The sequence below is a fragment of the Pavona decussata genome, unplaced genomic scaffold, assembly GCF_977016875.1.
Source record: "Pavona decussata unplaced genomic scaffold, jaPavDecu1.1 SCAFFOLD_176, whole genome shotgun sequence".
NCBI classification, from domain to species: domain Eukaryota; kingdom Metazoa; phylum Cnidaria; class Anthozoa; order Scleractinia; family Agariciidae; genus Pavona; species Pavona decussata.
Genome location: NW_028145587.1, coordinates 317,085 through 342,906, shown reverse-complemented (window position 1 = coordinate 342,906; position 25,822 = coordinate 317,085). Strand labels below are relative to the sequence as shown.

Here is a 25,822-nt window from a genome sequence, read left to right as displayed (position 1 = left end):
GTAATGTACCATTCGGGCACAACAGTGGCATTAAAGGGAACCTCCACTCCGACAACAAATGGACGGTAAATTGTTTGAAATAGTGTCTAAATTCAAAATTTTAGTTTAAAAAGTAGCAGTGACATTTAAGCGCGCTAAAAATTAATTGTGATTGTTGCCTATTTTCGCTTTCAAATTTCCCGGGCGCCGCCATTTTGGACTTTATGACGTCATAAGGTTGCCGCTATTGTTAGTAAGCAGAGCTTCTTTTGTGTGAAAAATCCAAGATGGCCCCGCTCGGGAAATTTAAAAGCGAAAATAGGCGACAATCATATCTAATTCTACCTCTTAAACTAAAATTTAGAATTTAGACACTATTTCCAACAATTTACCGTCCATTATTTTTCGGAGTGGAGGTTCCCTTTAACAACTGGGAATACCTCTATTGCACCTGGATTGGGGGCTAGCCCATTGCAAAGTTTACCTATGCAGAATATTGTCATATTTCCTACTAGAACCAGCGTATTGATACACTGGGTTGGTCAGAGACAACTTCAGGTGGAGCAGAGTCCGATCAGAGACCGTGCTCTCAGCACAAAAAAGATCTTATCAGATGTAAGGCTTACTGAACTTTTAATACAGGTACTACTGGAAGGCGAATTCAACGTAGCAAAAATCGGCGCGAAAAGAATTACCCGTAAAGTGTTTTCATACCTTTTTTTGTGATTTATGAGAAGAACGTACGGAATTTGCAGAACAAGTATGGCCATGTCAAACATGTATTTGGCTTATTCTTCTTGTACTACGAAATAACTGTTTAATACAGGTAAAAGGTAACCATGATCACTTAATAAAGATCACGTTTACAATAAATATAGGAACGATTTTTCGGATCGACTTTGAGAACTTGCTTCAGTCTGACAATTTTCATAGAGGGTCACTCTCAGAGATGATTTCAACTTTAACTTGGAGGAAACTGCCAGATATTGCTTTGTAATTTAAAGCTTTTTTGAATCATGTGCTTTTCCCGCATAGGCATAAACGTGCGAAAAAACCTGTGTAAGGAGGCACCATTTAAGTGTATTTATTAAATAAAGTCATTTTTATAAATTAGATTTTTCCGGGTCTTATCCTCGGTGCTCTAGAATATTTTCATCGCATTGCAACCGTTGCTATACAGAAAGTCAACTGAATTCAATAATTCTCGGAACTATCTACTACACGTGAGTGCACAGCGCTCAGTAGCTAACCATAGGCGTTTACATTGAGGGTGACGAAGAAAAGATATTACTCTGTGAAGGGAAACGAGCAGAGGATTAACAATCCCCCCCCCCCCCTCTTCACAAACACACCCCGGTTTAACCTTTCTCGTTTTTCCCATTTAGTACAGCCCTTTCTCCTCGCACGCAATAGGCCATTTCCGAGTTGCTTTGAACCTCATTATCAAAACGAGGCTAAGTGCAAAGTTTTTTTCATGCAACCAAAACTAATTTTCATATGAAAAACTTTGCACTTAGCCTCGCTTTCACAATGAGGTTCACAGCAACTCGTAAATGGCCTATTCCTTCATCTTCGCTTCCCACAAACTAATCGATCGCCTGGAAAAGACTATGAAGTGAAGCAATGTAATACATCGAGCTTAAAACATCACACTGTTGATAAATCTCGAACTTACCACAGGCACAGTGTCATTTGATGAATTGTAATTTCGCAGCGGAATCCTGAACGTGGCAGGTTCAGAAAGACCGCTAGCTGACAAAGGAGCAGCATTTTCTGGGTTGAAGAGTTTGACGTACACCACGTCACTGACAGAGCTTCCGTTATCATACGCCGCTAAGAGGTCATGAGGATACTGGAAAAACAAAAACAAGATTACACTGAAAACGGGTAATATTCTTTCCCAGTTGATTCAAATATGAGCTACAAACTAAGACGGGCCGCAGTCCGTGACCATATAATATGGACCTTTAGATTTGACTACAAGTACGAGATTGAGTACGAATACGACTTTTCTAATCTAGTTTGCGTGGTTTAGATAAGCGTTTATATTATCACACCAATCTTGTTTCTAAGGTCTCCTCATCTGCTGGTAAACAACGAAAAGGAGCGAGAGTTCTGGGGATCAGCTTGTCACACCAATCTTGTTTCTAGGGTCTCCTCATCTGCTGGTTAACTACGGGAAGGAGCGAGAGTTCTGGGGATGTGACTGATTTGAAATTCGTAAAAGTCGTACTCGTACTCTGATCTGAGGGTCCCTAATAAATGGTCTCCTACAAGCAGTTCCTTGCTTCCCTTGCCTAGTTCTTAGGCCTCTCACTGTCTTTCATCTCAGTCAATCCGTTTCGGATCACGTGGTCCAAGCAAATGGTCCCAGCTGTTCGTCTCAGATAGTCACCGGAATGAATTGGCCGTGACAGCCTGGGAGAAACCCATATAGGAACTGGGCAATTTTCTCTCCTAATTTGCGTAGTGTGCGTTTGATCTAGCAAGGAGAGCCGGCCACCAGTTTAGTTTTAAGGTACGCTGGCCGATGAAATTGACATTTGCACTGGTGAAATCAGTGGTGCTGCCGCCCAAATTTCTGTTCCTATCACTATGTGTGCCCAAATGTTTCAGCGCTGACAGGTACAAGCAGTATTTTAAATTGTTTGGGTCGGTTATTAAAAGACAGTTTAGACGGTGTTTAACAAAACCCCGTTGTAAGCCATTGGTTGAGGTCACACTGGAGAAAGTTAACCATGGTAAACTCAAGTTTACCATGGTTAACGGCACGGCAAGTGTGACCCCCAATTTTCAGTTTACCATGGTAAACCAAACTCTGGTAAGTTGCCCTGACAACAGCGGCAAGAACAAAGTTGACTTGACCCTAGATAAGAATCTAGTTACCAAAAAAATAGGTGGGTACATCTCTTGTCTATCTAAACCATGCTTATTTTGTTGACAGTTTGTCATCTTTTTGGACAAACGCAGTAGTTACAATACATTTGTGGATTCATATTTTATAAACATGAAATTTATTTTCCCGCTCATTCGCGCGTGACTTTGAGTCCCTTTCAACGAGCTGGCAAATGAAGTCGAATGTTTCCTTTGTTAACCTGAAATGGTCTTTCCAAAGGGCTCGAAGGAGCCGGTTATAATACATTTCCTCAAACCATCCCTGTGGTCAAGGGTAAACCCAGGCTTGCCTGCGCGCTCTTATTTGTCTGTGTCTTTGCCGTCTACGGTTAATTAACGAAACCGCTGCACTTTCTTTGGCCCCAAGATCTAAATAGTTGTATGTAAGAAGGAAGTGAATTCTACGTGCTCGTCTAAGCAGCAGAATTAAAAGCAAAATGGGAACAATTGAAAATACAACTCTCTTGTTGATCCATAATTTTATTACGCGCTAAGTCACAGTTCAGTAACTTACCGCCGATATGAACTCACGCGACATGTCAACATTTAGTGTACTCGTCACGTATAAGTTTACTGATCATGCGAAAAAGTGTACATGGAAAGCGTCAAATCTATTTTTTATGACTTTGACAGCTTTACTACGGTAACTGGGTGTTTGCGCAATTTACCTTGGTAAAGCAATTTTTACCATGGTAAAGCCTCTAGTGTGACCTCAGCCATTTTCAGTTTTGCCAACAGTCATATCTAAACATTGTCTGCTGCTGACGGTAACAAGAAGGCTTGCATCCCAGACGAGAAAACTATTTATCTACTTAAAATAAACCACTTATCAACAAATTTGGAGGCCCACTGATTGTCTTAAGCCGCGGCCTGTGTTAGACTGTTTAAATAACTGGCCCATTGTGTTTCTCTACACAATGATGTAAATTTCAAGTAAACGGAGCGACCGTTCTTTCAGATCCACATCTTTATCGAGAGTACTATTGAAAACATTAGTTGCAACGAACAAAGATGCAAACGGTAAAACAAAGACGCGTACTTAAACGCCAAGTATGGAGGAGAAAAGCTGCCTACGAAATAAAAAATATTTTATACAAAAGAAGTGAATAATAACCTGAGCCGATACAACGCATGCGCCGTTACATCCATCCTCGTCACAGTCCCATGTCTCATATTGGTCTTTCAAAGACTGTCCCAGCAAGACTTGCGCACTAGCTTGAACTTTGTAAGTGCAGTTTTCGCAGGCAACGTTAGTAAAATTTACATCCACGGTGTCGAAGCTGTTCTTTTCGCTCCTAATAACCGCAATATGAGACTCAGCTACCAAAGCTGTTTCTCCTGTACTGAGGCCCTGGCACAGCCCACGCCCCAGATCATCAACAAGAGCCACAAAGGTTTGTTTTACTGCCATAGATGAGTTGCTGAAGTTGCTAGGCTGAATGAGCGCGGAATATATGCTAAGTGTTGTCTCAACCTGTGAGGACAAAGCATTTGAAATCACTTCAGTTGCATTTATACCCTGTTTATGTTATTGTCACTTCTCACTCGCCCAGGATCAGATGGGGTCAGGGACAATAGTCCACTGAGTACCCCAGACAGTAGATAGAGCCCTAAGGTGTAACCAATCAAATCACAATCAAACAAAAGCTAATGAGCAGAAATATCCTGAGGAGTCGGTTTCTTTGCACTGCACAAGATGACTATGACTTTTTTTTATCTAAAATTATACAGAATTTATATATTACAGATTCGCATGCAAAAGTAACAATGAGAAGTAAAAGGATTATAACAGTGGCGAGGAGGCCTAAACGAAACTATGACGCTTATGCTAATCAGCCCTCCGAAGCTACTGAGCAGTTACTGAGCAGCATGTTACTGTCGTAGAAACATGTCTTCAGAATATCGCCTCGTGTAACCTCAGCAGCGGCTCAGCTTACTAAATTGAAAAGTGAAAGTTAGGATTTATCGCAACAATCTTTTATTTGAACTAACCTCCTCTTTCGTCTTCGCCTCAACTTCGCCTCCCTCTTCTTCACCGTTATCAGCAGCTCTTCGTTTTCTCCGAGGTACACTATCGCCTTTCTTGCGCTTCGGAGAGTTCATTTTCTTCACGTTTTCAGCCAACTCTTCTACATCCTCCAAGGCTTCGCTTCTCTTTCTCGCCTCTTCAATACGTTGATCGCCCTTACCTTCCTCTTCAGTTCCAAGTAAGCCAAGCTTTAGGGTCTTTAAATTTTCATTTATCTCCTCATTGTCAGGCAGTTCATCTTCGCTTTCTATGAAATTTTTAACTTGATCAGCGGCCTAAACAAAAAGAATAACATGTATTATTTATTTCTCTGTTCGTCAGCAGGCGGTATCTTGAAAATCCTACAATCTGATTGGCTCCGGGAGCGAGCAGAGATGGTAACCGAGTCCGTGGGAAATCTTGAAGTGAAATCATTTTACTCTGATCCGGCGCGACGATATTTAGATGAAACGAAATGAAATGAAATGAAACTTTTCGCTCATTAAACGTTGAAAAACGAACGAAAAAAATCAGCAATGGAATTAAAGGTCTGGGGCCCGTTTCTCGAAAGTTCCGGTAACTTACCGGGCCCGATTAGTGTCTTTGGTGATAAATGTTTCTAAAAAAAAGTCAATTTTTGTTAGCTTTGAATACTAAATTTTAAAATCTTATAATTGTATGAAACCATTGGCCAAGAACCATGTCTGTAATCACTTTGTAATCGGCGAAAAAAACATTAAGAAATGTACTATAGGGCCCGGGGGGCCCGTTTCTCGAAAAACCCTCGGATAAAAACCGGTTAAAATGCGAAAGGTATGCGCGGATTAAACGGAATTTTTCCGGAACAGACGAACATTTTCCGGATCAAACGAAAATTTTCCGGAACAAACGGCCGACCTATAGAGGTACTCCACTTTAACCGCTTCAACCCGTCGGAATGAAAATTACCATCCATTTGCACAAAATTTCCATTTCCATTTCTTCGTCTTTTCGCCCCATCATTGTGCCATCACCTACATCTTTTGCAAATTTGTAACGAATGGAAAAATAGCCTTCCTATTTGACAAGGAAAGTTTCCTGAACTTCCAAGCAAAAATTTTGTCTAAATAGAAAGCGCCCCAGGTCTTTTGAGGGTTATTCATCTGGGAGTGAAAGATCATGAGTAATTCAAAGCCTCAACTGTATTTTCTTCTCATTGAAATAAACCGCACCTCTGACTTAAAGGCGAAAAATCACGCAAATTTGCTGTCATTTGAAAACCTGAAAATGTTTGTCTGTCAGCAGAAACAACAAAATAATTGTCAAGTTTGTTATTAGCCTGCTCCAGGCTCCTAGAGAAACGCGCGAAGGAGAGGGCGAGGGGACGAAAACGAGGACGGACTGGGGGTCCGCTCGCCCTCTCCTTCGCGCGTTTCTCTAGGAGCCTGGAACAGGCTAGTTAGTTGTAAATTATCCCCCCAGTGCAATAAAACTGTCGATTATTGCCTCTGGCCAGAGACAGAGTAGGCCGGTATGAATTGAAACTTGAAAAATGTTAGGCTAATGTTTTTCAAGTTCTCGCATTTTTGTTTCCAAAATGCGCCAGAACAGATCACGAGTTGTTCCTTTGAAGAATTGAGTTGATTTCTTTCCTCTCGTCATTCTAGAATTATTTGTCAGCTGATTGAAGGTTTTATTTCATCATTTTTAACAAAAGATATCAAAAAACTCCATGATACTTCCCCTTTAACACTGTAACAGTCACATACGTTCAAACAAATTCACACCATCATTCCTATTTTCCTACCCCCATTGTCACACTTTTCAATAACTCCTCCTTGGCTTCTTTGTCGTTTGATCCACGCAACATTTTTTGGACTTGGCCTAAAATGTAAAATTATAGTAAATTGATTCGACACTGACCATTACAGTATAAGATAAAGACTATTAAAGGAAACCTCCACTCTTGAAATAAATTAACGTTAAATTGTTGAAAATACAATCTAATTTTAAATTTCGTTGGAAAACATAGAAAACATTTCTGTGTCGGACAGAACAGAATTTGATTATCGCCTATTTTTCATTTTAAATTTCCCGGGCGCCGCCATCTTGGATTTCATGACGTAAAACGGTCGCTCAATTGTTTCACACAAAAGAACTTCTGCTTACTGACAATAGCGGCAACCATATGACGTCATAAAATCCAAAATGGCGGCGCCCGGGAAATTTAAAATCCAAAACAGGCGATAATCATATCTAATTTTTAGCACACTTGAATGTCATTTCTGCTATTTAATGTAAAATTTAGAATTTAGGCACTATTTCCGAGAATTCACCGTCAATTTGTTGTCGGAATGGAGTTCCCCTTTAAAGTAAAACGATAAAGCCACACCAACCGCAGCTTATGGTTTTCGTTTAAGTCCCACTTATTCAGATCGAATGGGATTGTAACTACGTTTTTGTAATTATAGGCGCGTATGATCCTCAAGGCTGACTGAGCTTAACAGCATAATAAGCACTAGTTGGCCAAGAGATGAGACCAATTGCAATTTCATTTGCCCATTTCAACTTTTTCTCTGTGGTGGTAAGGTCCATTTTTAGCGCACTCAAATCACGAACTCCTTCCCTCATTTCGTGATGGATGGGTTCTTAGCGGGGAGGAGAAAAGGAAGCGGAGTGGGAAATGGGATAGGAGCTTTAACCTTTGAGGCAAACCCCTTGTTCTTTTTGCTAACTTTTTTACTGCACATTTCATAACCGCGCCAACTTTTTGAGGCTTTTTTCTTGAACGCCGCGAGGACTCGGGATCCTCCGGAGGCCGATCGTGTTCGATCGGAACCCGAAACCGCGTCGGAAAAAGCCTCTGGCACCCAGGGTAACCTTTTGATACCCACCTCGAACTTCAGGCATTTTGTTCTGGTTCATTTTTTCACTGATTTCTTCCGAGGCATTCTTCATTTCTTGATTGCTGAAGTTCTGAGGAAGAACAACAACTTGACAAGTAGTCCTGACTGTGGCTCCACGCGTGTTTCGCGCTTGTACAATAATATTTACCCTGTGACCATTGTCTGGATCGCCTGCAACATGAAAAACATAGGTACGCAATGAGTGCATTAAAAAAATTTTGCATCAGTAATTATTAAGCCGAGACCATTGCTTCAGTTTAAACTTTGCAGTTTTTGCAAGGCAAGCTGCGGGGCCGAGCGGTTAGGGCACCGGACTTGTAATCTAGGACGAGTTGCATAAAACTTAACGGCGGGCGTAAATGCTATCGTCAGACGTTAAAATACTGAATGTGACTGGGCTGAAGGTCTGGCGTTAGCAGTTACGCCCGACGTTAAATTTTATGCAACTCACCCCTGGAGGTCCCGGCTTCAACTCTCACCCAAACCGCTTGCTGGAATTGTTCTCGGTAGTCCAGAGTTCAACTCCTTCACTGAACTTGTAAATATCCAACTAGTCTGCCTCCTGCCAGTTGCGATTTTAGCTATTCTATTGAATTTGGATTATTTGTTTTCCATCATTTGAATGGAGTGCCTGAAAAGTAACTTGGTATAGCTTAGCTCACCTCCACTATACAAACAAGGCAGGCAGCAAGCAAGCAAGCAACGTTAGTTTTTGATGAACTAAAAAGTGAAATATCATCTTCAAAATCTATGACTAATTCAGTGGGACAGTCACAACAAATGAAAACAGATAATGGCGTGTGGATGAAATGCGTTTTCAAATAAAATGATTACGAGCAAATGCGTGTACACGGTACCTTAGTCTATGCATATGAATTTACGTGCTTCTCATTTCTCCAGCAAGGCTTACCAGAAATTTTGAAGTGTAGTTCATACCTGATGGTATATCCAAGTTTTCACAAATGCTGCTTGTGGACCATGAGATAATAAACTGTGGTTTTCCGTCCTTCGGGATATATCCACAGCGATACTGCAATACCTCCCCGGCGGGATCTTCAAAATCATTGGCTTCCACTGAAATCCCGCCATCTTCCGACCTCTCTAATTCGCTGCCTGAAAAATAAGGCAAAAAAAAAACGTAAAACGTTTACACTAGATCTTTTCTTGCAAGGTACGGCATTGCCTGTGTAAAGCCGCCCTCTTTTACTCGGCGTGGAGGGTGGCTGTGTACAGGCTAAGCACGACACTTCTTGTTTTGGCTACGTGAGAAACTTCTTACGTCTCTGTTGACACATGTGTATGTGGCTTAAATCAACTAGATGATGAAATTCTAGGAGTTGTCCAAAAACTTTCCAGAACAAAAATTAACATGTCCAAATTAGCCAATATTTACTAAAAAGCTGGTAAGATGCAGTGTAATCTTCACGGAATACAGACCAAAACTAAGTAGGTTTTTTTGTATATTCAATAGTGTCAACATAGTTAGCTGAAGGGGACTGTTCATGAAACCTAGTCAGCTTCAAAGGCGATGATAGAGGCGACCCAATTTATAATCAGAGACCCCAACTGTGCACAATCTTTTGTTTCACATTCACTTTATATAATAATGCTAACAATCTGTTGGTGAGTTCATCAAACACCGTTCATAACCTATTGCCTTTTTTGTTATGATTGGGTACAGCCAAAGTAAAGTAAAGTAATTTATTAAATAATCCAGATCGAATTAGAATTTGGAAACGTTGGTTTCTGAGGAGAGGAGAAAACTGGAGTACCCGTTTTCAAGAAGTATTATTAATTAGGAACTTACAGCGGCCCTCAATAGGTGGTAGATCATCTTTCACCTCTTCCTCTGCAAAAGCTTCCACTTCATCCCGAGACACTTTACATTTACATTTCACGTTCAATCCCTCCTGTAATCGTTTGAAGACAAGAGCCACTCGCCTTTTGATCACAAGTTTATTTGGACGCTTCTTCACGATCAGGGCAAATCGAACAAGGGCGACCGACTCAAGATCAAAGTCCAACAAGTTTCCTAAAAGAAAATTGAACGTTTGTTTGGAACGAGTTTTGTCAAATTAAGGGGAAAGATGTGATCTTTTCGCAGCCAAAAAAAAAAATGATGATGATGATGATGATGATGATGATGAAAAAATGTAAATGCTTTGTTTATGGTGGAGTTGCACTCAGCTATACCAAGGTAGTTTTCAGGCACTCCATTCAAATGATGGGAAACAAAATAATCCAAATTTAACAGAATAGGATAAGACTCCCAACTGGCAGGGGGCAGACCATTGGCTATTTACAAGCGCAGGCGAGAAGTTGAACTCGGGGCTGCCGCGAACAAATCCAGCAAGCGTCTAGAGAGGGAATTGTAACCCGGGGCCTCCGGATTACAAGTCCGGCGTCCTAACCACTAGACCACGCCGCCTCCACTTGCAACTTACAATGCGGGTGACTTGGTTTACTTTTACCAGACAAAACGCTGCACCGAACTAAATTATAGTTATCGTAAGTTGGATTGCCTATTACTGAAATCAGTTGCTTCCTTTTCTCTAGATTATTCATATCCATCAATTTTGTCGCCGTAAAAGCCTAGCGACAGTACAGTAATGAAGTTCATTTCGAAATCGTAATTTGTAAAATGAAAGACATAACTCTCTGTTAAAAAGCGGTTATCAATTGAGTGTCGAAAGCCCGCTGCGTTTCCTGTAGTTTTGCTCAGTTCAGACTAGGCTTTACTATACCACTTTAATGTCACTTTCTATACCAACGGTAAGAAGTACAACTAAAATCAATAATAACTTGCTCGCATTCGTTTCCCTTGTAGTACACCGGTTACATGTGATTACTTTGCCTTCTAATCAACTCACTAGGCTGATTCCATCTGATGCGATTGGCCAAAGTACTATTTTGCCAGTGTTGGCATTGCGACACTCAGTAGAAGTTATTATAGTTGAGCCTGTATTTTTTTTTTCCATTATGTTCTCGTGCTCGTCTTGTCCCGCCTCGACTAGCTTTGTGGCTATTTGCGGGACAAGCCCCTTATACAATCTGAGTTTGTAAATAAATTGTTGTTGTTGTCAAACATTTTTTTGCTCAAAAACGCACGCAAAGGAAGCAACAGGTACAGTATAGTGTAGAGGAAGTGCGGAGTGCTTAGTTTGTGTTGCAAACTGCTGTCAAGTGTAAAATACAGCTACTGACAACCGCCCTAAAGCTGAAGTCAAATTTTAGTTTTACCGTCTTCGTCCTTTTGCTTGCATGACCATTCAATCTTTAAATCGGGCAACGGGCTCCTAACAACAGCTATAAACACCACCTTGTTGTTTTTTGAAAACACTGTAACGATCTTCACGAAAGGAACTTCCTGCGCCTTCACGTCAAAGTAGACTGAGGTACTGGCATTCATGTCGCCCTTGAAGTACCTCAGTGTCACTGCACATCTGTCGATTAAAATGAATAATAATTAAATAACGAATGGTAAAGTAAAAAGGTAAAGTAGTTACTCGAACCAAAGCAACCACAGTGGGGGGGGGGGGGAGCTACACAGGTGAATTACCCCTTCTCGGGGGGGGGAGGGGGGAGAAAGTGCTTTTGGAGAACTGAAACGTCTGTTATCTTTTCTTTACTAGCAACCAAATTGCTTCACTTGTTCTAAACCTTTTACTGGAAATACTCTGGTATGACTTGTCATTGTTCTCCAAATTTGATGTTTCCATGGCGAGGACCTGATTTGATTTCGACAGAAACGTTTTTTGAAATTTTATTTTATTTTAGTATATTTTATTTCATCCATTCATTCATTTATTTATTTATGTTCACCTTTTAAGTTGATACTTTAAGTTGTTCGGCAATACGTTTACTATTTGATGACATTTTAGATTTCCTTTATTGCTATTAATTACGTTTGAGTCAACTGTCGCTGTTTTCTGAGGTTCCAAAGATAATGAAAAATTAAAGGAGCCCAAAACCCCAAATTGCAGCTGTCTAGAAATTGTGACAAAATTCCCGCGTTAACTGACGTCATTATATCATTTTGCGGACATAAAACAAAACGGTTTTGGATGCGCTTTTTGGCCTCTAGGCTCAGAAACTTCAAAACAGCGCTGACTAAAAAGGGGCTAGCATTTCATCAAAACGGGATGGTTTTAGTGAGTGTGGTTCATTGTAGGGTTACTCCAGCATTTTGTTATGTTTCCTCCCAGTAAATCTTGTAAGAGACGCCCTACTGAAATGAAAGGTATCTATCTAAAATGGTCATTCCATGAGAGACAAGACGTGTTTAAATCATCGGGCAAAATGACCAGACACTTACGCACATTAATGAGCCATGACGGCAGACTATTCGAATGGAAAGTTGAATGAAAGCGCCGCAATTAGAGAGAAAAGGGAGTAATTTGCTGAAGTAGGCTCGCTAAAACCGCCATTTCGCAGTAAAAAAACGGTTTTTAAAATGAAACCTGAAACTAATTAATATAGTCGGAGGAGGGAGAAGACTCTTACTTCTTATTTGCAGGGAAGGTGTCCGGGGGAATGCGAACCACCCGTTTATGTGGCAAAATCACTTGCTTGAGATGCCCAGTTGTCTTGTTCCTATGGATACACGATTTCCAGCCGTCATCATGTTTACATTTACAAGTCCAGAGATAGATGGGGTCGCCGCGAAGGTTGTTGGGATCGTAAGAGGCACCGCCATCACAAACTGCCTCGTCATGCGCACTTATCACGCGCTGTTCGCCGCCTGAAACAGGAAGTAAGTTTAAATTTGAGCCCTTTCAACCACCAGTGCTGTCGGAATTTTACCGTTCGGACTAGCGCGGCAAACTGGAATGGACTACTCACGAATTGGTTTACATTGCTTTCTGAGGAAAAAGACTGTTTTGTGTTCAGAAGCAACCATTTACAATTTTGTTTAGCCTACATTGTCAGGAGAATTTTAAATTCTTTGATATACTTAGTTTATTAGCGTAAGATTTGAAATGCATGTCAAAATTTTTATCTTGCAGTTTTTACCTTATAGTTTACACGACCCCACAAGCATTTCTATCCTTTAAACCTTATCACCGGTGTTTGAATAAAGGATGTCGGTTGTTATTGTTGTTGTTGTTGTCTTATAGGAAATGCTATCCGTGGTCCTACCCGAATACGTGATGAATCTATAAAGGGTTGCAATAGTCCAAGTTAAAAAAATAATCTACAAACTAAATACTCCCACGTGATGGCAATAATTGTTGGACTAGCGCTGCGCTATCAGTTATAAGGGCATTCTGTTTTAAGACATCCCACTTTTCCTAAATGGGCAGTGTCACCGATTTTTACTGTGCCTTTGAATAGCGCAAAAAACATTTTTGTATCAAAGGAAATGTAAAAATAACGGTTCAGTATTGTTGACAATTACCTACCCTAGAAGTATTGAAAAGCTAGTATTTGTTATCTATTGCTGCAGATGGCTTGGATGGAAATGGATTACAACTTGAAAAAAATTGGGGGAGGTGGTGGGGGAGAGAGAGAAAGCGGGGGACCTGGGTCCTTCCCCTAGATCTGCCACTAACACTGAGAAGGAGGGGGACATCTTGTTTTATTAAAAACCAGGGATTTGATTGGCTAAGCGTCCATGATTTATAACCTATTATACGAGAAATAGAGACCATTAAATTGTCTTCTGGTTGTTCTTGCAAAGCTAAATCAGCAAGATCTACCAATATTTCTTGATTGTTTCTATAAAACTATTATACCATTTGCGTTTGAGATGATTATAGCCAACACTCGGCTCTATGCCCCTCGTTGGCTATCTATCATCTCATATCCAACGCGCGCACGTGGAACAATTGTTTAGTATGACCACGCTTACAAGGGACAATGAAAGATTCCTCACCCTTTATTTTGGCAACCATGTTCTTTTTCTTCACTACTATGGTCAGTCTTGCGCGTGCACGCAACAAAGCGTCCTTTCCTAAGGAAGCGGTTACATGGCATTTTAATACCTGAAAGGAAAACCAACATGTTACGGGTGATTTAAAAGGTTTGAACAGGAAGAAATGGGGTTTCACGAAGAAACCATGAAGCAACCATGTTGGAATCCTCAAAGCAACTGCGTAAAACCATTTTTAAGTCTGTCCACTTTTTCGGAGCGGCTTTCAAATCCTAAATGTTTTGAAATGTAGTTTGGGGTAGGTTTTAGAGTGGCAACTTAATAATACGAAGGAAAAAGAGAGAAGCGAACTGAAGGAAAGAAAAACGAAAGCACAGAAAAGAAGAATACCGTAAATTCTACATTAACCCCTGCGGAGGGCTCATTTTTTCAAGCACGTTTGAGGGAGGGGGGGGGGGGGTGGAGGGGCTTAATGAAAAGGGGGGCTTTTTTATTTTAGGAACAAAGTGAAAAGAAAGAAGAGAAAGTAGACTAGAAGTACAGCAACCTACTTTTGCATTTTGGAAGAGATTAGAGTGATTGTAAAAGTTATTTTTAACATTCTTATTCACTTATGGGAACCTACTTAAGAGTTACCAAAAATACAATTGAAATGTTAAAACCAGATACATGTAATGCAAACTTTATGTTCGTGATTAAATACAGTCTGTCATTTATTAATTTCACTGTGAAATGAAAGAGGGAAGGTGTGTGTGCGTGGGGCAGGGGCTTAACAGTTTTCGTTTTCTTAAAAGGGGGCTTATTTGAGAGGTGGAGGCTTAATAATGGATTTACGGTAGAAAAGAAAACAAAAAAGTAAAAGGAGAAGAGAAGAGAAATAAAATGAAGAGTTTCTTACTTGTCCGGCCTGTAGCTGATCAGCTCCTATCGTAAGTGCTGCACTCCGTTCATTAAATTCAAGACCTTTGTCATCACAAGACCACCAATAGACCATGGATCGCTTGCTTCGCTCCAAACAAGATGGAGGTTTCACCTTGGCTGCAAGAAACAAAAGATTTCAGTTTAGTTACATTATAGAGAATGTAAAGAAGTAAACAACTGAACAATGTGCTGATCACGTAATCACGTTTCCCTTTTGCCATCTCTTCCTTCAACAGTGGAATGCACTTAACTCATTAAACTGGAAATCAGAATGGTAATTGGTTAAGGTCTTCTGTGTATGAAACTCCACACACGAGTGTAAAAAGAGCCCTTGGTGAGGTAATCGACTGGACTAGGCTCGCGTATATGTACCTGCAACAACCGTTCATTCTAATTTGTGTTAGCCTTTGGACTATATACCGCGCCTATATATTGACAGTCAACAGAAGTCAACAGAGCAGCTGCAATCCTGCGGGAAAAGAGAGAGAGGAGGAAACTGCGCTCCGCTACTCATGCAGCATCTGTGGCCGCTCGTGTGCGTCACGAATTGGTCTTCATTCCCACATGAGGACCCACCTCGGCAAATGACTTGTCTACCTACTCATCTGTCGTATCGGCAGGAGAATCCATACATACATGTATTGACAGTGAACAACCTTGCCCATTGAAAAGACATAGCTACTAAAACCTACCTCTAAACTTCACTCGTAAAGATGGACCGATTACAATCCTTGATGTGGGGAACATAATTTTGGGGACCTTTTTACCAACACGTCGAACGGCTACTGTATCGCAAGCTACTTGGCCTCTAAATTTCTCCTTCCCACACACAGTGACATTGTAAGTTATTCCAACTTCAATGTCCCGGGCTCTAAACCACACCCTTCTTTGCCTGGAAGGGACGTTTGCGAGTCTGGCATTTAGCTGCTCCAGGTCAGCAGTCTGCGAAGGAGTGGCTGACGACGAATCGTTGAAGGCCGCTGACCAATTCATCGCTGCGCGTTGGTTTCTGGTCACAAAGACAGCAAATGAGTCGCACAGACCTGCAACCACACGAGGGTAAGAACGAGTTAGAATTCGATCGTCCATATAGTTGGGAACAGCTGTCAGTTGCTATAACGGTTAAAAGGAATTTCAAATTAAACAGATTTGTCAGTTTCACTGAAACTTTTACAGTAATTTTGCAAAAGACTTTTCGAGCATCTGCCGTGCATCTTTACAATTTTCAACGATTTTACAGCAAACGTTTACTGAAATAAGCTCACTATTGGTAGCAGCTTTCGATGATTTCCCGACGTTGGCCTGTCTGAGGGCTTGTTTACATGGAGGCGGGTGGAATACTTTGTATGCCGGTATTGGCAATTATTGTAAGGCGAATTGGAAATGCGCAATCAAGTGTAATCAAAGCCATCTGACCACAGAATGAGTTTTTTAATGTCTAAATTTATAGTTCCTTAAAGTTCCTGGAAGACTTTGAGCTCCAAACAAAATATCATTTTTTTTTTTATCAATGACTGTACACCTATTTTAAGCACCTTAGTAAACTAGGACACGTGTGCAGAAACAGTTTTTTTTTCTAATGGTATGCGCCTGTAAAACCAGTTTTTTGCTTAATTCAAAAATATTTTCTTGCTTCCAAGACGCAGGCGGAATTTGCAAAATGTGACTCTCGTGCTACTAAACTGGAGCAAAGTTTCTTCCGTAGAAATTCCTCTGGAACAATGCTTTCGAGTTTGATGGGGGCTTTAGGGTAAAGTATCATTGGTTAAAATTATCTTAACATACCCTTTTACTTACCTACTTCTTCTGGAGAAGAGAGCTTTACTGTAAATTGAACGGGTTTCGAAGAATCTTCACAATTAAGCTGCTTTTCCTCAGGAGAAGAGCGTTTTGTATAGCCTGACCGCTGACGATTTATGAGCCTCAGTAGAACACCAACAGTGTCACCGGGACGAAGACTGGAGTCAGGGGCGAGCTGAACAAAAAGAGTGCGACCCCGACACCGACATCTGGACTTCCCTGTAAGCTTACTGACTGCGTCACCATTGAAATAGTGTGAACAGTTCCCCCACTTCCCGTTACCGCACTCAATTTCTCTGTTAAAAATGGCGTATAGATAGTTGCCCTTTTCACTAAACACGCATTTTCTCGGCTGGGGAACAAGGTCGTAAATGCTGAACTTCTTCGCCATTGCCTTGGCTTGTTTTTCAGCCTTTGAATCGAGCAGCACACTTATAAAACCATGCTGAGATCGACCGTTAGGCGGCAGCGGGCAAATGATGGTTTCTGCACTTACGTAAGTGGCTTTGAACTTCAGAATCTTTCCGTTATTCATGAAGAAAACGCACTGCAAAGTACGAGTGTTGACAAATCTTGCTCCATTTAAAGTTACGTTGGTTGCGGTATCGACCAAGGTTTCATTTGGACTAACAGCTACGATAGTCAGATTGCCATAGACCAGAATTTCCTCCTTGTAGACAATCGTGTTGGACGAGCGATTCAAGGCGCACTTCAATTGATGTTTACCACGGGGTATACCAGTCGGCGTGGACACTATTATTTTCCTTCTTGATTTTCTCTCTATGAAGTTGAGGTTGTATTGTCTGCAAGGAATACAACAAAACAAGTAAAGAACTACCTTTCGTTCAGTCAGCCATGCAGCGGACAAGTGGACAGTGGACAAGTGGACAAATTTCAGCTAGTCTTCACATTTCTAATGGTGCATCCCTAACGTTCTGCTAATTACAGTACAAAGGCAGTACGTTCTCAGATGTTTTAACACCCTAAGTGTTGGTCCGGTTGAGGCTCAAACCCGCGACCTCCCACTCAGCAGTCCTGTGTTCTATAAACTTAGCTAACCCGGCGGCTGCTGTCGGTGGAGAAACGCATGATACCAGAACAATAGACCAATTTCGACATATTAAAATTCTAGCTTGGCTTCAAGGCTTAGGGGAATAAAACAAACGAAATAAATTATTCATCTCTGGACCTCAATGTAAGCCTCGTAGCCAAGCTAGAATTTTAACTTGAAAACATTTTTTCTCCTTGCTTTCCAATGCAGGATTCTTTTTTCTTACATTTTGGTTTTTCCTGCTCATGGACCCCCCCCCCCCCCTCCCTGTCCCCCGTTCACAATTCTAATGGTGCATCCCTAACGTCCTGCTAATTACAGTGTGTCACTCCCAGAGTCTGTGGGGATGACATCGCACAGAGTGGGTTTGATCACACAAGTTGCACAAGGGTGGGGTTATTCAAAGGCCACACTATCCTCTCAATCACTATCATAAAAAACGAGACAATTCAGACTTCCTAGCCGCCTTAGCCCATTCCTTCACTTCAAATCAACTGTCCACCCGGCCCTAGCTTTGCGAGGTTTTGCGAGTCACGTATATCTAGTAATATATCAAAATTGGTCTATTACCTTCTCCCTGATGCTTCCAGATAACATGTGGGGGGCTCCTTCACTCCCGCAAAAGTCAAACAAAGCTGTGTAGACTTGTCCCCATCTACCACTGTAACATCAACATGAGTGATCTCGGGGCACTTTTGAAATGCCTTCTCATCCGGTTCTACACATTGCTGGCAAAGCATGCGTTTTGTCCCATGTACCACCCCCGCACAATCGACACACTCGTTTGTGCCATTGCACACCCCGCAGCGGTCCTGTCCCAAGTCAACTGGCTTGTTGGTGTTCCCTCCAACGCAGACATTAGGCATGCAATCAGACTGTTGATTTTAAAAAGGAAACGATCTAATGGTTAAAGATGAAAAAGGTCATGGTTTCCAATCTCATTCAAGCCTGAACGTCTAAAATAGACTTAACTACCCACATGTGGCCAAAGAATTATTGTGACATTATAAAAATTCGTCCATATATATAAATATATATATAGAGAGAGAGGGAGAGAGAGAGAGCTAAGCTAGGCAAACTGTACGACAAAGTCAAAAAACTTAAGATACGTATTAAATACTAGAAAGAACGTGGAAACAACTTTTAAAACCTTTTAAAAAAGGTAGAATTTTACCAGCGAGCAGACCTGCCTTTTCAGCAGGAAAATGTAGCCGTGCAGCTGGTAAAGAAATAAAATTCTTCATGTTCCAATTCGTTGCCCAGCTACTGCTAGATAAAAAAATCAATAAAACTGCTGTTTCACGTGTCACACAGTACATGCACTCGACTGAAAAACCGTTCTCCCATGTAAAGTGTGAATCGTAAATGATGCAACCTGATGAGATAGGAAACCCAACAAATAGATCATTGTGCGCTGTGTCGTGTCAAATTCCTTTGGCAATGCGAAGGGGTTTTTAGGTGTTTTCAGGTGTTTTTAGCACGATGCAAATGAATAAAAATGCTTTTATAATTATCTCTTAGTCTCAGGTTGGGTACGTTCTTGGCATGTTCTTAACATCTGGGTGAATTTCAGCCTAAACGTTCTTATAAAAAAGGTTCTTATTAAAAAATCTGTTGTTCATGTTTTATGTTTCTTCAATCAACTATATACAGGAGTACCCAACGGAGCTGCTCCTCAGATTATAAAATTCTACTAGCTTGGCATTTAGTAGGGAACTAAAATCCTGGCTAGGATCTAACCCCAAACGCTTTTTTTCTTGCTGCAGACAACAATTAATGCTTCCTCTCTAGTTTCCTCTTGCTTTCAATATACTCTTTGGTTCTGGTGTCATTTTAACTCGTGAACGAGTTATGGTGAACTTTTTCACTTGGTGGTTCTGTCGTTAACTTTCGGGCATGCGCAGTGAATAAGTTTTAAATTCAATTAGTGGAAAAACACGCGAAAATTTTCCTGTTCACGGCGCATCAGGATATTCTTATTCAATCTGTAGAGAATAATTTGACAATCATTTTAGTGTAAGAATGGAGATTTTTTCGTTGAATCTGGGCAAAGTTATAGGCTTTTTCGTGTCTTTCCACAAAGTGCGGTGTCTTTTAAGAATTTAAAAATAATTTTATTTAACAATAATTGAATTTAAAAATAGGTGGCGTTGTCTTCGCTGTTTAGGGTCCCTAACGACAGCCGACAGACTCACCCACACCGCTCTGCCGTCACAGTCCCCATTGCAGTCTCTACTGGAGCTTTCAATGCCGTTGAATTGACATACGTTACAGTCATCAACGTAGGATGGGATCAGACAGCTTTTCGAGCAGTAGATGGGTTTGGCTCCCACCGCTACACAGTTGCCACACTCATCTGGCAGAAGGTGAACAAATCAAACGTGGTTAAGCGATATTCTTGGTATTGGCTTATTACCTGGGCAAGGTTCAGAAGATTCTTTTCTCGGACTAGTCGGAGGGTAAGGGGTAACATGGAAAGGCGGGAGGGGGTGGGGGCACCCCTTCCTGAGATCCCTACCGAAGGCTTTCAAAACCTATTTTAACTCTGAAAGACATGCTCGGTCATGTTAGATTACAAAAGGTTTAAAAAACACGCGCGGGGAAGAGGCGCAAGCAATGGGATGTGTGGTAAAATTTGGACTGGAACTGGATTTAAGCAAAATTTGGGCTGGAGATTTGGTGGGATTTGGATCCCCACCCCAACCCCCACCACCAAAACCTTTTCAGAATTCTCTTACAAGAAAACTCACGTTAAATAAATGTTGGAAATAGTGTCTAAATTTAAAGCTTTGGTTAAAAAGTTAAGAAGGCAGTTTAAAGTTCTAAGCAATGGATTTCATTATTGCCTGTTTGCTCTTCGCCAATTTGGATTCCATGACGTCATGTGGTTGCCCAAACATTCTACACTGAAAAAAACTTCTGCTTCCCGACAACAACCTCCTCTTAGGGTCCTCTCTCTCTCCCCCCTCGAGGGGGGAAGAGAGAGGAACCTGGGAGCGAGGTTGTCCTGACAACAGCGGCAACCGTATGACGCCATAAAATTCAAATCGCAGCTCGCGGGAAATTTAAATGCAAAAATGGGCGAAAATCATATCCAATTTTTAAAAACTGATGCTATGATGCTTTCTCCATCTTTAAAATTAGGCTATGAAATTTAGGCTGCTTTGTTCGGTTTTTAAATTAAGCGTTGAAATTTAGGCACTATATCCAACAATTTAACGTATATTTATTGTTGTAATATCTAGACAGGACGGAAGCGTCACCTGTTTTCTTGTTGGAATATGGTCGTCCATCGCATCCCACACACCTATCCCTGAGCCTCTTTACTTTCGTACACTGGCCGCACAAGTCTCTCTCCAATTCTGATCCAGCCACATTATCACAGCCCAGCTTAAACGCAACGCACTCAGCAACTTGACGGGAAAAAGCAGGCTGAGAGTCCATGAAGGTTGCGTTCAGCTGGTGATATCCTGACGTCCTGTTATCGGAGCGGTCCCAAGCTCTTAGCTTAAAGAAGGTGAAGTCCCAAGCAGCCTCCTTTCCCCAGAAACGTTTACCGCCTCAAAATGGATAGAAATAGATAGAGTTTATTACGTTAATCCCATTGCAGCCATAAGGCTGAATTGTTAAAAAACTTTACAAAGTAAAAATAATTAAGACAAAAGCAAACATTATGTCTAAATATGAAGCACCTACAGAAAGGAATGAAAACCATTTCAAATTGTTAAATAAAAAAGTGTTCTTTAGTCTGTTCGTCCCACAAATGCGCACGTTAAAATTGCGCTTCTTCCTTAAATTTACATCGTATGAGTTGAAATCAGGTAGAAGATTGTATAGCGTATGACTAGTATTTTTGCATATCTCCTCCAATTGGCTAGATGTCAGGGACTCTCTGCGACCGAATGGAGAGTTTACGTTACTAGTGTTTAATTTGTCTCAATTCGTGGTTAACGGGAAGATATTCTGTAAGCGCGCTTCTGCAGTCTTTCCATGTCATCCGGGAGGTACTCCGGCAACATAACGGTGCTTAGCGCTGAAAGGGTTTGAACCCTGAAGTCATGTCATAGGTAGGTAAATTAGATCATCCCTCCTGAGAAGGTCTGTCTGGGGTGACAATGACTGACGCTTCGACGACCAGAGCGGAAGTTATCATCAGAATCAAGTAAATTGTATCAAGCAAAAAGGTTGTATATTGTCAGTGGAAAGTATAAGTCTCTGGTTATTGAACTGACTGGTCAGTAAGTCGCGATGTAATGAGTCATCTATCAGTCAAGCCGTGATGTTATTGGCTGTGAAGACTGTAAAAGGTGATCCGTCTTTTGTCAGTCAAATGTCCTTTGTTAGCAAAATTAGTCGGTGTGTCTTTTGTTTGTCTGTCTTGTTGACGTCACTCATCAATTAAGTTGTGTTTGTAAGGAGCTGGAAGGCAATTGTTCAGTGCCCCAAAAGGGTTATTACAACTACAGTCGAACCTCCCGTAAGCGACCAACCGTAATCTCAAGGATATGTGGTCGCTTACGGGAGGTGGTCGCTTATCAGAGGTCAGACCACAGGGGGTCTAAATTTCGGGTAATTGACATATGGTAAAGAAACTTGACTCTTTTATTACTCCAGGTGGCGCTGTCTAAAGTTTATAATTATAATAATAATAATAATAATAATGATCGTTTATTCAACCTTTTTGCAGTATAAACTGAATTACAAGGCGGGTCATTAATTACATACAAATATATATCGGACACATAAATATAACTGTTAATGTTAATACATATTACATTTCGCTATTTTAAACAAGATTCTGGTATTTTTATATGGTGCAAAAATTTCAAAATCTGTTAGTTCTTGCGGAGGCATCCACAAAAACAGATTCTCCTGTTCTAAGGGCATACGGTCTTGGTTCGCAACTCTCGGCACTAAGCTTCGTAGCAGGTCGGAAGAGGAGTAACTTCGCTTGAGAAATGTTATACACGCATCCTCCCTCCTCTGGCACAGCAAGATTAAGCCTGACTTCTTAAGCGCGTCCTCATAGCACAGAGAAGGAAAGATAATTTTTAGCGCCCTCTTTTGTACTGTATTTATTTTTATCTTGTAATTATCTGTTGTAATACTTTACTTTTTATGTTAATGTTGTGTAAATAGTGTGAAATAAATGAACCTTGAACCTTGAACCTCGGGGAACGAAAAATAAGCAAAAAAGTTAACAACTCTTATAAAACCTGTGATGTACGTGGTTACAAGCATTAAAAACACCAGCAGGCCAGTGTAGGTTGCAAAACAATCCCACACTTGTGTTTCGATAAGTTTGGAGCAAACAATAAACTGCTGCAGGACAGTTCAACGCACTTTACTCTCTCAGAGGCCGCGCGTGTCAGTTTAGTTAAAGCTTAAAACGTGCACTGATATATATATGTTATTGAACTAGCGTGAAAATATTGGTCGAGTTCCTTTTTTTGCAAGTTTATGGACCGAGCCGAAGGCGAGGTCCATAAACTTGCAAAAAAAGGACGAGACCAATATTTTCCCAATACGGACCGAACAAGCTAGTTCAATAAGGTTTTTATTATATAGACTTTCCCGCTTGTTGCTTTCTAGTCCGCGTGAAACTTGTTTATGATCAAGTTGTGCGAGAAAAAGTGCAAGAAAGCCTTCTCAATGCTGAAGCGTACTCACAAACAAAAACCACGTGGAATAATTCTGATTGGCTCGCGCACGAAAAGGCGACTTTTTATTGGTCAAGGTTTGACACGAAAGTTTGACATGTCTCGTCAATCGAAGTGAAAAAGTTCGAAAAATGAAAATTTAGCTCATTTGAGATTCCGAAGAAAATGCATTTCTTAAACGTGTTGAATGTTTAAAAGTGTCAACTTTTGAGAAAGACTTACTATGGAATGAATGAAAATAGATGAAATTGAAGCTTTTGTAGTCAAAATTGCATTTCAATCGTCTTCATCGTCACTTAAAATGGCTCGGCGCTTGCGAAGCGGTGGCTGATCATGATTCGTAATCTGGGCCCAGTTGCTCGAAGCATGGTTAGTGCTAACCCGGGTTAAACACCATGACAACCTATAGGTTTTAATACCTCTTAACCAATGGTTAGCGCTAACCATGCTTCGAGCAACTCAGCCCTGGATGTTAAACGAGCAGTTTTGGAAATTTGCTCCCTGAAAAATAGCCGATCCGGCTTCTTTTGTGGTCGTCATACTGGTACTTTCCACTGTAGTTGTTGCCTGTGTATTGCCAACTGCTTGGAGCTCGCTTGTGGTTGTTGATGAGCGACTGAGGGCTAACGACATTCTTCGTTGATGCTGAATGGAAGCCGATTTGTAGGAATCCAAGCTTCTCAGATTTCGATGTCCACTCAGTTGGGCCACGTAATTTTCAGGAACATCTGAATCCAGCAATCGTGAAATGCAGGTCTTTCGAACCGAGTGATTGGTAACGCGTCCTGGCAAACCAGCATTTTGGGGAGCTTTGGTGAGTAGCTATGATTTCATTCTTGCCAAGCAGACTTTTCTTGTACCACACTGCATCAGTAGCCTTTCTTTGATGTTTTACGGCCAAGTAGAATGGTGCCTCTGGTTGATTCATCTCGATGGGCCTGTGACTTCTGAACAGCTTATAGTACTTGACTGGACGTCGCTCGTTATCAGTAGCTTCAGCAGTAGCATAAAATGCTCGGTGACCGCTTGCTTTGTCCTGCCCCTGGCGCGTCTTCGAGCCTCTCTCAGCTTTCCAGAACAGCATTTCATTGCCTGTGTCCGAGTCAGTTTCAAGGCTGACGTCGCCCCACTGAAGCCTTCTACTTTCATCTCTTGCTCTAAAGCCAAAATGTAAAGCCAGGAGCCACCAAACTGTGCGCTGTAGAGAACCGGGTTGTGCTCGCCAAATTCTCCTTCGGCAAAGAGCTTGTCTTCTTCAACAGCGGTGACTTCTCGGCTTGCTTATGGACGATTGCCTTTCCCTCTCTCCACGACAAGCTGTTTTCTTTTTGCACTGAGGACTTCTCGGGATAGCTTGAATTCGTCACCTTGAATGAGATTGGCTTGTGACCCGTAGGTATTAAGATAACGCCGGATGCTTCGTTGCAGGCAAGTCAGAGTTCCAGGTTCGTATTCGTCGCCATTTTTCTTTCTTACATCTTTAAAAAAAGCGCAGAGCGGCAGATTAAGTTCCACCCAGCGTATTGCCTCAATATTCCTGAACTTGTTCCGTTGGTGGCAAAATTTTCCCCATATTTTAAGGTCAGATTTGGTTTTCTCTGTAGTGCTTCTGGCCTGCTGTTGTTCAATGAAGTCGCGGTACTCTGAGGCCTTGTCAACGGAATCTTCTTTGGTTTTTTCGTCGAGTTTAATGTTTTCAGAGCTTGTTTTCGTTCCTTCGTCAGTGCTCTTGGAGTAAAAGTCCGACATCACGTTTTAAACCGACAGTTCCTACTATATTAAGTTAATTGGAAACAGTTTTTACTTTGCGTTGTCAAAACTGAAACAGTAACCACGAAACACTTGACGCTAGCGGTCCATCTTAGCGGTCCGTATAGGAAAATTCGGACCGCTCAGGGAGCCAATTAAAATGCTCCTTTTCATCGCGGACCAGTTCAGCTATATAATAATAAGTTTTAAATCACTGCACAGGGCACGACAGCTCAACACGCTGGACTCTTCTACAAGGGATTCAATCTGATTATAGTTTATTTCAGTGTACGGTATAGTGCATGTGTATTTTATCAATTGTTTCAATGCTAAGTTATATCGGGAGACACTTCTGTCTGTGAGATTTACGGCGTCTGCTGCAATGATGTGGCCAATATGTTACAGCGACACATTTTTCAGTTTCCGCACGTGACAGATACAGCAGATTGTGTGTCAAGTGGTCGCCTACGGGAGGTTCAAAGCAATTGGAAATTTTAAATAATCATCTCTAGAGGTGGTCGCTTACGAGAGGTGGTCGCTCACGAGAGGTACCATTTATAGTGATTTGCCTTGAAAACTTTTGGTAGTTTGGAAAAGTTGTCGCTAATGAGAGGTTACGAGAGGTGGTCGCAAAGGGAGGTTCGACTGTATTTAGTGTTACTTCAAAAAGCTTAATGACATGTTTGCATCCGGCAATGGAGACCTAAAAATAAAGGCCTGAGTTTGTTTAAGATTAGATATTTTACCAGCTTTTTGAAACTGCAAATAAAACTAAGTGGCCAGGAAGTCAACCTCTTTCAATGTGTCTTTAAAAAAAAATGCCAAATACTGGATACGAATTGTTCTCCATTAATAAATGCCTAATTTCAGACCAAAATCGCAAAATCTCTTGCCCAATAAAACATCAAACGAGCTTAGGAACCATACACTTTGAGGCGATACGTACAAATGTCATGCTTACATACGTATTTACCCTCACCAACCCTACTCCTTCCTCTCGCC

The 25,822-nt window shown here is 41.2% G+C and overlaps 1 protein-coding gene across 1 annotated transcript in view; it reads right to left on the bottom strand.

Annotated features, from left to right (window-relative positions):
• LOC146463426 (uncharacterized) overlaps positions 1–25,822 on the bottom strand; it is a 52,173-nt gene that overhangs the window by 6,691 nt on the left and 19,660 nt on the right. The window contains exons 13-28 of the mRNA XM_085084421.1: positions 20,675–20,971; positions 19,607–19,767; positions 17,982–18,286; positions 16,358–17,163; positions 15,253–15,603; positions 14,538–14,677; positions 13,643–13,751; positions 12,271–12,508; positions 11,008–11,210; positions 9,575–9,799; positions 8,704–8,880; positions 7,756–7,938; positions 6,669–6,745; positions 4,867–5,178; positions 3,989–4,348; positions 1,655–1,831 (exon numbers count right to left, since the gene is read on the bottom strand). Coding sequence (XP_084940547.1) covers positions 1,655–1,831; positions 3,989–4,348; positions 4,867–5,178; positions 6,669–6,745; positions 7,756–7,938; positions 8,704–8,880; positions 9,575–9,799; positions 11,008–11,210; positions 12,271–12,508; positions 13,643–13,751; positions 14,538–14,677; positions 15,253–15,603; positions 16,358–17,163; positions 17,982–18,286; positions 19,607–19,767; positions 20,675–20,971 — 4,121 coding nt within the window. The remainder of the gene's footprint in view (positions 1–1,654; positions 1,832–3,988; positions 4,349–4,866; positions 5,179–6,668; positions 6,746–7,755; positions 7,939–8,703; positions 8,881–9,574; positions 9,800–11,007; positions 11,211–12,270; positions 12,509–13,642; positions 13,752–14,537; positions 14,678–15,252; positions 15,604–16,357; positions 17,164–17,981; positions 18,287–19,606; positions 19,768–20,674; positions 20,972–25,822) is intronic.